Source organism: Nelusetta ayraudi, unplaced genomic scaffold (assembly GCF_046127955.1).
Source record: "Nelusetta ayraudi isolate G7.1 ecotype Tasmania unplaced genomic scaffold, CSIRO-AGI_Nayr_v1 ptg000042l, whole genome shotgun sequence".
NCBI lineage: Eukaryota > Metazoa > Chordata > Actinopteri > Tetraodontiformes > Monacanthidae > Nelusetta > Nelusetta ayraudi.
Genome location: NW_027466092.1, coordinates 9,903,715 through 9,916,566, shown reverse-complemented (window position 1 = coordinate 9,916,566; position 12,852 = coordinate 9,903,715). Strand labels below are relative to the sequence as shown.

At 41.0% G+C, this 12,852-nt stretch overlaps 1 protein-coding gene across 1 annotated transcript in view; it reads right to left on the bottom strand.

The window, feature by feature from the left end:
* The window catches only part of trpc5a (transient receptor potential cation channel, subfamily C, member 5a), an 85,623-nt gene that overhangs the window by 34,297 nt on the left and 38,474 nt on the right, over positions 1 to 12,852 (bottom strand). Inside the window, exons 5-8 of the mRNA XM_076034188.1 lie at positions 12,468 to 12,584; positions 11,805 to 11,867; positions 11,229 to 11,366; positions 10,807 to 11,013 (exon numbers count right to left, since the gene is read on the bottom strand). Coding sequence (XP_075890303.1) covers positions 10,807 to 11,013; positions 11,229 to 11,366; positions 11,805 to 11,867; positions 12,468 to 12,584 — 525 coding nt within the window. The remainder of the gene's footprint in view (positions 1 to 10,806; positions 11,014 to 11,228; positions 11,367 to 11,804; positions 11,868 to 12,467; positions 12,585 to 12,852) is intronic.

The following is a 12,852-nucleotide window of genomic DNA, read 5'->3' as shown; positions in this document are numbered from 1 at the left end:
TACAACATGGATAATATTAGTGGGCAAGGGGGAGACAATGAGATAAGGCTTGATTAGCTTCTCAGGTGCTGGAAGCAAATGTTGTTATTTTTGGATGGGGACAGCAGTGTCCCCCGTTTCAGGCTTATTTTTGGTGGCTGACTGCTGGTGGTTGCCTCGTATTTCATGCAGCGACCAAAGACTGTGTTTGATCTTCTTATCTTGTGCAAAAAATAATCAAATCAAAAAAAAAAAAAAAAAAAATACTGAATCCCCTGCAGTACTTTATATAATGTTGCGTCTTCTATTATGAACCATTTTCTACATACTCTGAAGGAGAACACTTTGAAACAATGAATACATTAATTCATCAATTCCTTTTCTAATCATTCTAAGCTAATTATAAGTGCACCCGCTGCTTTATTTCCAGCTTCTGCAGACGTCCCGCCTCTTTTTGATTGCTGTCATTTATCAAACTGTCACTTGCATTTCTTCTTCTCCAGAGTTTCTGTTCGGAACTTTTCTTCCTCATCCTTAACTTTACTTCAGTAACTCTTTTTGAGAGAACACACTCCATTAATAAACTCTTAAATCGACTACTTTTCACTGAAACTTCTTCAACTGTTTAAACGGGCTCCTATTTTGAAAAACAGACCTTTTCAGCTCTAACAAACATCTGACCAGCCTCCTACAAAAACCCTGTTCTATTTAGTTAGATAAACCTGCTGCGCTGTTGGACCTGCCACATAACACAAAGTACCAATAATAAAATGGTGGACGAGTGAGCAAAGAGTCAACACCTGGGTCAACATGATGCCAACTGCCTTGGAGAGGGTATCACTGGCTGTCTGACATCACAAAGGGACAACTTGAGAAATCAGTGTCTTAGCCAAAACTGAAGAAAAAAAAAGGATGCACTTTTGTCAAATCTAGAAGTTCAGTTACAGGCAAGAGACACATCATTTTTGTAGGTTTGTAGTTTTGAGGCAAATCTGCATAGCACGGTGCCTTGAAGAGGAAGATGGGGCGTCAAGCTAGGTAGGAAAATACACATGTTCCACAGGCTGATGTGGGTGAGTCACTTGTGCTTTTTGCACTGAGTCTATTTCTGAGTTGATTTCCGCTGGTCCACCTCCCCACCTCACTCCGCTTTTGTTTCCCTTTGTTTTTTTTTCTTCCACTGTTCATGCTTCTTTGCTTGTAGCTGGCATGTTAGCTAATCCTCCCTCTCTTTTCACGCTCACCTGCTGCCCTCTCATACAACTCCTCTGTCAGCTCCTGTCTGTTTCACGCTGTGCTCCTCCAATCTTTGTCAGTATTTAAATAGTAGAAGAATAGGCTTCAGTAATGCTCCCATCAGCATACAAAGGAGAGATTTAGATCAGATTTGGCGCCTGTCTTTGTGGTCAAATCAAACAAATAAATCAGCTTCAGTTGAACTTCTTTTCTCTTTTTTTTCAGTATTGAAAACAAATTAATCTTGTCAGTTCAGAGCTACAACCAGTTTCCTGATCTTCTAATGTTAACCAGTCACAATCTTCTCTCCAGCTGATCAGTAGCTGCATTTCCATTCCATTATTTTTTGCAAAATAAAAGCTATATTTCATACATTTGAAATAAGTAGAAATGCGTTCACAAGGCACGAGCTTCACAATTCTCGTGAAGATGAATGCTCACAAGCTTTAGTTACATGTTGGCACGCTTCTCATAGCATCGACTGCGGTTGCCATGACAATATTGAATGAAAGACAAAGGCAATGGATGAGAGTTCATCGACAAAGTCGGTGTGTGTGGCAAAGGCCACGTATGAGGGGACTCTGGGAGACGGTTTTCAACGAGGGATTCAACAGATTTCAGATTTAGATTGACATAGTGCAACACTTAATGATCTGTGAGATGCCATTGCGCCTCTTGTTGCACCCAACTCTCTATGGACGTTTGCAAGACATAGGTTAAAATGTCTGTAATCCCTCTTTAAAAAGTCGTAAAAATTGTTTTTCTGCAGAATTTGAGAGGTTTCTTCGAAATCCAGGTGTTTCCATTGTCAGTTTTTACTGCGCTATTTAAGTTTTGCGCATTTCTAAGGACAATGGAAACTCAGCTACCATCTGCCGTGACTGCAATTCACCTGCCAGCTGCCAATGCTGCCTCTGCAACCTCAACCTCAAACTTATAGGATGTTGGCTGTCCTATACAGAAGTTTTATTACCAGGACGGATCTCAACTTCAAGAATCATTCTATAAATCACCATTAGTGGTTATTAAAACTTTATCTCACGCATATTTCATTGTCATATCAATATATCCAAGCCGGAACTCATTTTTATAAGCCCAATTGTAATCACAAAAAACTACAAATGTTTATAAATTCCTAATGTGTAGACACTTGTTTAAAACCACTTGTTAGTTATTGAGGCTTGACTGGACCACTTCCCTTCATTATTAATTGTAAGTGCCAAATTTGATACGGTAATTTTAGGATCCTTGACTTTTTTTTTTAACACAACTGGTTGAAGATATTGTATTATGTGTATTATTGTATCCTAATAACAATGCAGTAATAAGCAATGAATTTCTCAAGTATTTCCAATTATTTTCAAAGCCAAGAGCATGTAGGATGCAATTATATAAAAAAAAAATTCAGACATCCAAAGGAAATGCTTCTGAAAGCAATTTTTCGTAAAAGCAATGACATTCACTGCCTTGAAAGCCAAAAGTGTTCTTTTTTTTTTTTTTTGCCTTGTCGCCAAACTGAGTCATTGTCTCTCCCTGATCCTGGTGCGGCTCTTTTCATATCTGACAGATCCTTTTCAATCTTTTTTTTCAAAGTGACAGTGACATATGACTCCATCATTAAAGTGAGGGTTGACACTTAACTCCCACCAGATTATGTCATTTTTAAGTATATTTGAAACCCCATGCTCTGCCTATCTCTCTCTGTTTGTCTGCAGCAGTGGAGGAGAGAGTGAATAATTTGTGTTGGTTTGAAGACCCTCTGAGCCTCCCTCCTCTCTCAGCAATGTTGGCTGCATTATCACACATGAATACACACACGTACACACAGCCACAGGCACGCACCCGACACTTAACTGTGCCGTACATAACACGGAGATAAAAACTGAGGCACTATTCTCTCTACATTTTTTTTTAGCCAGCCATCTTTTAGTGCTCTGCTGTCATTACTTCTTCATCAACTCTGATGACCTTTAATGCTCCCTTCTCCTCTTCCTCCTCCTCCTGCTCTCCCTCAGGTTTCAATACAGCTGATCATTAAAGTGTAAGACCCCAGGGCACTTTTGTAGCAGTGTGTGTGTCTGTGTATGTGTGTGTGTCTGTTTACATCCCGGGGTCAGTTTCACCCAATAAAACAAGAGTGAAAACATGTGCATGTCTGGGAGCACCGTGGATCTTTTCAGCACACCCCTTGCCCCAAGGGCTGAGATTAATTAACTAACAGGTTGTGTAATTCCAAATACAACCACAACAGCAAATTTGTTTCCATTAACCCTATAAACTTATTTTCAAAACGGAGGACTGGACCCACATACTTCAAGAGCAAAGATCTGCAACTAAAGACCTGACAGTAAGCAGCAATGATGACCAGCACATGGCCTCAGAGAATTCTTTCACATTCATTTGGGTCCTTAACCTGTTCTGTTCCATTTCTCTTTCAGCACTGAACACTCACAATGTGTTAAAATATGAACAAGACCAGTATTCCACTTTCCTTTGGGCTGTTTCCTTCAGGGGTCATCAACTGTCTCCGTCTCACCCTGTCCTCTGCATCCTCCTCTTCTTGCCTTCTGCCAGGCTCTTCCAACCTCAGCGTCTTGACTTGCAAATGATCATATTGCCAACCAGATCAAAATTGTAACTAACGTATAGAGAAAAACAAAGAGCAGTAACTTTTTTTACGCAACAATGTAATAAATGCAAGCGCATGTGGAAGTTAGTAGTATTTCTATGTCATTTGCTATTCGCCACCTTTCCCCCACATCCTTTCTCTCTGTTTTCCTCTCCTCCTCCTCCTCGTCATCATCTCCAGTCACTTCACACCTCTTTGCTCTTCGTCTTACAGCCTTTCACACTTTTTCTGGTACCACTTATTTGTCGGAACAAACCCAGAATGCACTGCAGAGGTGTTGTGAAAGGTATCTGCCACTTCCCCAACACCTCCTTGCCCGCCAGCTGGACACACTTCATTACTTCCAGCATGTTCTACAGTCAATCAGTGAGTTGATTTCACAGTTTAAGGTCCTTGGCATAATGGCTAACGCTGGCTGTGTGCGTGTTCGCGCACCAAAGCTCGGCCATTAACTTAGAGTCTAAACTAAATGGTATTTTGCACTTATGTAACTCTTCAGACTTCAAAACCCAGAGTCACTCCTCCTCTCCCCATTTTCTCGCCCCACTCTTCCTCCATGATCACATTTAGAGAGAGGAGAAGTGGGAACAGGAGCAGTAGGGAGGGGAGAAAGCAGGAGAGAAAAGACGTGGAAAATGAGAGCAAAAGAAAAGCTTTAAAGAAGGAAATGAAAGTGTATTAAAAGCAAAGGGAGAAGACACAAAATACAGGAGAGGAAATGAGTGGAGAGAACGTGATGGAGAGGAGTAGATACAACATATAAGGACAGGAAATAAAAAGAAAAACACATTAAATTAAGTTTGTGGAGGGAGGTGATGGAGCAGAACGAGTCATAAAGAAAAATCGCAAACAAATCCAAGAAGGAACATGAGGAGGTACAGAGAGCTGAATGGAAAAAAACAGCAAATATGAGACAAGAGCGGAGAAACAATACGAGGACACAAAGAGAGAGAGAGGAAGAGGAGAACAAAGAGGGCGATGGAGGAATTAAAGAATGGGGGACAAGTTGGTGGGATGACCTGGTTTCCCCAGAGACACATGCAAGGTTAAAAAGGCAAGATGGACAGAGTGCGAGTGTGTGGAATGCTGAGGCGAAACAATGGTGTGTGTATGCATGCGTGTGTGTGCGGTCGTGCGTGTGCGGTCGTGCGTGTATGTATGTGTGTGTTGTCCTGATCCCGCAGGGGCAAGGAGACTATATTGGAGATGTAATTTGCATTGATCACACAGGAGAGCAGGGACCGCAATGTGCTTACGGTCCCAGAAACACACACTAAGATTTGTGCGCACGCACGCACGCACGCACGCACGCACGCTATTGTTAGGTGATGTAACACCCAAAGGGCGGCCATCTTGGGTCTCAAAACAATAACAAGCGTAAACACTGGAGCTGATTGCTGTGTAACCGGTTGCGCAGTTACCTGCCAGCTTGGTTTAATGTATACTGAGCAATTAACAGCAAATAACTAAAAGTCTGAAACCCTCTTGGTGCTTTTATGTATCATTGTTTACATTATTTTACATACAATTATCATACATTGGCAGATTTTAGGTCTGCCACTTACTTGGTGTATCGCGATACAGAAACTCCAAACAACACACACATTTGTCTTTTCTTCGACCAAGTTTTGTAAATGTACAAAACATTTTTTAAAAGGCCACAATGAGTTTTGCATCAGTCAAAATAATGTGAACACTGACTTAATCGCACATCACACTGCATGCGTATCTTTGTGTGCAAATGCACATTCTATGTCATATTTATATCAGACTTTCTGTAACATTCTGTAAAAGCCCAGTGTAAAATACAAAGGCGGTACTAAGTGTGTGAGAAACCTCGACCCAAACAAGAGACGTTGAATAATAAAGGAACACAGCAGAGAGCGAAAAGACGACTGAGAAAAAACACAATAAAACCAACAGGCATATGAAGCTGATCTGAATGGAGCCATAGATCAGAAATCTGATGAGAGGGAGGAGGATTTTCTCAGCATTATATTACAATGGACAGAAAAGAAGGAAAGGAGGGGGCACGTATTTGGGCTGCCACAGGGAGAGAGAGAGAGAGAGAGAGAGAGAGAGAGAGAGAGAGAGCAGTGCTGGGAGGTCTTACATAAGTGTCCTGAGTGCGTTCGTATCGTGTCTCCTGAGACAGGCTGACACACACAAAGGCAAATTAAAATGTATTAAATTAAGAAATAATATTTCAAGGGGAAAAATAACTTAAGAAAGTTGCAACAGCCGGTACCACAGTAGCCAATTACCGTAGATTACCACACCTGCTTATCAAAACACGAAGGCCACACGAGCCGGAGATCCACACGAAGGAGGCAGCAAGTATGGCGAAGTCTGAAAGTTGAATTATTCTGAATATTCTGAAAATTGAATTAACTTTTTTTTTTTTTTTGCAAGGAGTTTCTGACAATAACGTATGTCCAGCCTGGCAGTGGACTTCACAGAAAGAAGAAGTCCATGTTTTACTTCTTCTGCTTGTTCCACTTCGCAGCAGGTGTGTAGTAAAACACACTTTTCTCGAAGTCACCCCAACCCAGAACTGGAAATGATGCACGCTGACGCCTCTTTGATTCCTCTTCCAGGTCAGTAACAACCCCCCGAGCCTGGTGTTTGTTCTTCCCTCTCAGAGTTGCTTTGTACTTTTGCCCCTTGACAATGTAGCTTGAGCAAAAGGAAACATTCGAAAGGTACAACAGAGAGTGAAAACTACTGTGTTTAGACAGTAGGAGGATGTAAACGGATGGATGAATACTCTTTTTAATGGATATCTGTAGCAGTTCTTATTTACATTCTCTCATTAAGAAAAAGTCCCATCTGGTTAGCGTCCAGTCTAAAGGACTTCAATTTAAAAAAAAATATATATACATATATATTTCTATCAAATAGACAACATCAGCAGAGCTTAACTGAAATAAGAAATGATGTAAAGTGTTGGGAAAAAAAGAAAATATGTTGTTTTCATGCAAGGTGCACTACTTAAGCCTGTGTGATTATTTTCTTAATACCAGACTGAAAAAGAAAGAAAAAAAAAAGAAATCTGTGTTTGGCAGATTTTCCAAAGTCTTTGTTGCAACAGTATAGGAAAAAAAAACAACAAAGTACAAATTTCCATACTCTTTGTCCTGTATTTAGTCACAACTGAGCAGTGGAGCTTAAGAGTTGATGTAGGTGTTATTAAAAACCTTTAAAAGCTTACAAAGTTCTGAGCTGTTCTGTTCTCTGAATCAGCTGTATTTGTAAAAGAAAGTACTGCTGTCTCTGGAGAGCACAGCAAAATAACGCACAAAATGGAGGTCTGAAATATTGCTTAATATTAAGACAATCGGTTCTCCACGCTTTAACTACATTTCAGAGTATGATGGATAGTTGACGTCAGCACTTTTTCTTTTCTTCCATTTCATTCTTTTTACTTTCTCCCCTCTATTTCATTTCGTTTTCAATAAATCTCAGCCAAACAAGATTCCCATTTGTCGCAGCATCTGTAGTCTAGAGACAGATTGTCTCTAGAGTCGAGACCACAGTCAAATCTGTCTGCATGCACATGAAAGAGGGGGAGAAAAACTTTATTCACAGCTTTAAATGTACACTAGAGACAAATTCTGCTCCAGCTATAAATTTTTACAATTTAACCAAATAAGGGACGATAGAGGGATGATATGAACATGATTAAAAATCCTACTTTTTCTTCTGTCCTCTGCTATTAACCACTGACAGCTCCCTGTCTTCTCATCTGCTTCCCTTTCAGCAGTTGCCCGAATCTTCAAATCTCATCATCGCCTGCTTCTCCCCTCCTCTTCACTCTAAATGAGAGAAAATGTCTTGTTTTTTCGCAGGTTGAGAGAAGCCTACTGTTCTTGCTGGAAAACGGGGGGATGTTTTGCGAAGTAAGACTTGCTATTTTCTGCCTGCCTCTTGCTCAAAGGGCCGCTCCGCCAGCGCTGCAGCCAATTATACCTCCCAGGTGTAGAAGCTGCTCACCCGCTTGAGTGCAGGGATGCAGCAGAGGAGCAGGCTGCAGTCAAAGTCCTCCAAGTTAATGTCAGTCATGCTGCAAAGAAGGACGTGCCATTGAAATATTTCTATCTTGGGTGCAAAATGCTGAAGCGATTTCTTTGTTGGAACAAATCAAAAGATTGGGGGCTCAAATGGTCTCTCAAGATAATGCAATACTTGCTTTACCAGTTATGATGAAAAAAAAAATGCGAGCTGAACCATCAAAGAAACAGGAGCAACATGAGTTGATTTACTGCTGCAGTATTTTGCAACATGGAATTTTTTAAAAGAGATATTGCAGATTTTAAAGATCAGTCATTGAGTAGAGATTTTGGAGTCAGTTGAATGTTGTAACCTCACCTAAAAAAAATGTTTAACTTTTGACGAGATTGAAAAACAATGAATTGCCTTCTTTAACCTTCCGAGTTGCTTCCTATTTACCTCCTGCTATTGTCACTTTCTGCCAACAGGACTTACAACATGAAATCAAGCCTCAGTGTTTTCAAGATTTCTTCTCAAGGCTTTTGCCGTTTACTTGCTGGAACATGGCTCATTAGCATAGATCCTATCTGAACCTTTCCCTGGAGCTGCACGTGGCTAAAATAATGAACTTTGGTTTGCATTTTCTACCATTTATACAAATATGTGCTGTCACTCCTGACCAGCTGTGCCCTCCAAACGGTTGCATTTTCTCCATTTACGAGTCCTGTCCTAAAAAAGGTGTGTCCAGTTCAATGCTGAATTACATTTAGCACAACCTTAAATGTTCAAAAGTGTGATGTCCATAAGAGAAGCTTTAACCCTTTTCAGAGACACCAGTATTTAATCCCTGCACAGAACTTAACAGGAGCGACGATAGAAAATCTGTACAATGAGGGGATGATGATGAAACGGCACACTGAATCACTCATTAACATTTTTTTTTTTTTTTTTACTTCTTTAGTCCTCAATTTATATGCTAATGTTCTTTATCAACTCTGCTGTCTCGGTAAAGCCTGTGTTATATATTAAATCGTCACCTCTGTCACTAGAATGTTAGGGCAAGTGAGCACCATTTAGCTGTTCGTTTATCTCTGTCTTAGCTGCACATTTCAGCTATTTGGCACAGACACCTTGATAACTACATGACTTTCAAGTTCTTTGAAGTTCTTACCCCTGGAAAATCACTTGTGTCACCTTGTGTTAAATCCAAAAACTAACACAGTTGAGCACACTGTATTCCTAACAGGGCTCAAGGATGATGCTTAAAACAACAGGAACTTTCATAATGTGGTCTAAGTATCTTGAGTTGTTATCAAACCCTCTTCTCCTTGTCTCTCACTGTTCTGTCATCCCAGAAAGAATGACAGCAATAAGTAGGTAACAGTAATTGTAGTTGAGCTATCTTCAAGTTTTAAACACCATGCACAAAAACTGTGAAGTTAAAAAGAATATTGATCGGGTGAATGCAATGTCTAGAAAACAACTGAAACCGAGTAGAGTTGAGTGGAAGAGAGGTGAGGAGCACGAAGAGGAGTGGAGTTATATATACTATGTACAACAGTGTCACACAAAGAAGCTGAGCTGAACCACGTTGTTCCTTATTCCAAACAATTGCTAAGTGCCTGGCGTCGAGATGGTCAGAACATATCTGTCGTGTCTCGCAACGAATTGTGGGGCATTTTTGTTCTTCCTGGAAACCAACAACTCCAGGAGTTGAAGAGAGAAGAGCTGAGTCCACCTCCTCTAGCCCTGCCTGCGTGTTGGCACATGTCACACTGAACCGAGCGCCCACTTGTGTTGAAATCCCCCAATCGATGGAGGTTCTCAAGCACGGTCAAATGCGTTTCCTGCGGTTCCCTCCGGCGAGGTGCGTGCCACAGGTCCGCCCACGTCCTCTCGCATCCGCCTCCATCCCTCAGAACTTACCTGTGTCACCTCCCCTCTTCAAGAGAGACAAAGCTGCTCACTTCCTGCTCTCGTCTCTCCGTCTACCTCCATCCATCTACATATCAGCCCATGGCTGCCGTCATCCTGGCTCCGCTCACCTCACCGTGCCCTCTCAGATGCGTCTGGCAGGATCCCTCTGTCGCAGGGAGCTCAAACAACAGGGAGCAGGCAGGCAGACGGACAGACAGAGGCGGAGATTGCCTCGGGGTTGTCTAACTCTATGTCCTCCTCTCGCGCAGTCGCTCCTTTAATCTCCATCTCTCTCTCACTCATGCACTTGCTTCGTCCCTCAAGCCCTCTTCTTCTCTCTTTCAGCCCTATTAAATCCCTCTTTCCTGTTTGCATATCCTCTCGCAGTTGCTCCAGCTCATTAACTTGCTCGTTCTCACTCACTCATCTCGCTTCCCTGTTGTTCGTCTCTTTTTCATCCCACTAATTCTTCAGCATACGTGCTCGGCCTCAGTTTTCTACTTTTTCCTGTTTCCACCACACACACACACACATTATGTTCCATTTCTGCTCACATACCCCATGAGGGAAGCAACAAAGTCCCATCAAGACTCAGAAATCCTATACTGCAGGATTTTGTGGGCAAGTGTGTGTGTTTCCAAAAATAAAAAATAAAGAGAATCAGAATACTGTTTGTGCAATGTTGTATTGCACTGCACTCAAACAGCCTTAAACAGGGATACTATTAGGAGATACATTTCCAATTATCCTGTATTGTGTTGATTGAAATGTTTACAACATTCAGCACAACATGTATCGCTAACCCAAATGAGAGACTTGTGTTAAACTACCCACATGTTAGTCAAATATGAACAAGATTAATTAAATTATGAATTAGAATTCAATTCAAATATATCTGTAATTTACACTTAAGTACAAAATCAACTTAGTGAAGCTTTTAGATAGCTTTCTAAAATTCCATTTGGTTTGTTTTAGGCTTAACCTTTTTTGGACACAACCACAGTTGCCCGCAAAATGACATTTGACTGGAGACACCATACAGGTGGAGTTCCTACCTCTTTTTGATGGTATTTGATGGCCAGTTTTAGCTTGGCCAGGTCATGGCACTGTTTCGGGTCCAGTTCTTCACTCTGGTCGTTGTCTCTGTGGTTCAGGATGGTCTCCAGCTCTCTAGAACTTCTGGCTTGGTCCAGGAGGTCTTTAGCAAAGCGTTTACACTGCTGTGAAAGCTCCTCGTACTCCTGTCGGAACTCATTCTCCACCTAAAAGGGATATGTTTCGTAAAAGAAGCGTTTGTGTGGATGCTGAATTTACACATTCAAGCCTGGCCTCCTACCGAGGTCACTTGTTGTTTAAGTTGTTTAAGAATTGAGCAAAAACCTTTCTCCAAGAAACAGTGCAAACATGTTCTACTGCAGGAAGAGCTTTTTTCCACTGGCAGTGAACACAATTAGAGGAAATCTATAACTACACCAACCTTACTGAGCTCTTTGAGTTCCCAGCCAAGTCGAAAGGCTGTGAGGATGGGATCTTCGCTGGACAATGCAATGAGTGATGGTGAGGCCAAAGCCTTGTAGATATTGAGGCGAGACCGCGAATGTCGAAGACTGTCAACCTTTGAGAGCAAAGAGATTAACAAGAGACTAAACAATCAAGAAGACTCCCATTTTCCTCCCCCTTTTCCTCCCAACAATCCCATTGAAAATGCATTGTTTTTGTTTTTTTGAAAGCTTTCTAAGAATAATATAGACCATGCACAGGTCTATAGGTACATTAGACCTGAGAGGTACATTTTTTTCAGTATCCAATATATATTCAATATAATCACTTACACACACATATGTATACATATATATATATATGTATATATACATAAAAGCTGAACTTACCCTCTCATTAATGCATTAGTAAATTTTGGCAGTGTCTAGGTATGCATATTTTTTTTAAATAGTACAGTGTTCATAATTAAATACCATTGTTTTTCTTTTTAGTGCAAATATTGTATATAATTGTTCTAATTTGCTGTATATTTTTGTGACAAAGTGACACTGACCTCTGAACTGGATACACACTCCACACAGTCACATCTTATTTGGTGCGGTCTGGGAATGGTGACCTATGACAAAACAAGTATAAATGATCATAACTACTCAATTTATCTGAATCACACAGTTGCTGTAAAGGAACCAGTTGCATATAACATCCCATAATGCAAATCCTTCCCTGACATCATAAAGGTGTACAGCTGGATTTAGATCTGGTGGCTGCAGAGGCGGTTTCAGGAGTTTTGAGATGCTTTATGCTTTGTGATGTGACATTGCTGCTCTGAATGTACTCATGTTTCTTTAATGTTGTTTACACTAAACTTTAACATTGCCATTCAAATGTCACAGCAGACACCAAGACTTTTCACACCAGGGGATTTTTTTTCCAATCTTCTGTTGGCTAGTCTCAGTGAGCCTGTGTGAACTGCAGCCTCATGTTTCCTGTTCTTAGGAGAGAGGAATGACACCCTAGAGTGGTCCAGTGCTGCTGTAGTCCACTAGGAGGACTACTCCTAAGAGCACTAGGAGGTGGACTATCAGCACTCTGTGCAGTTGAATAGGTGGACCACAGAAAGTGGCCAGATAGTGTTTTACCAAAAAAACAAAAAAAACAAAACAGTTTTATCTGGTAATAATGACCTTTGATAGAGAGAAACATGCACAACAAATACCTTCCGCTGGACGAGAAGCTTGATTATCTCATAGTTGTTGGTGTGAGCAGCGAGCATGATGGGAGTTATGTCTGGGGTGAATTCTGAAAACTGACTGTCCATCATCAGCGAGGGAACCTGCAGTGGCAAAGAGTCATTAATGAAATGCTGCAGGGAAAAACCATCTTATTAAAAGTCCCAGGTGCTGTGATACCGCTGGCTAAATGGTGACTGTCGGACTGGCTGCTCAGAGAGAGAGAGAGAAAATGAACAAAACAGACATTTTAAATGAGCTTTTATTGCAAAACCAAAAGACCTGAATCAAATTAAAGACACTTGAAATAGATTAAGCAAATTAAATTAGGGTTTTCCACAAAAGAAGTTCCCTGCTCAACAATGTTGAGGA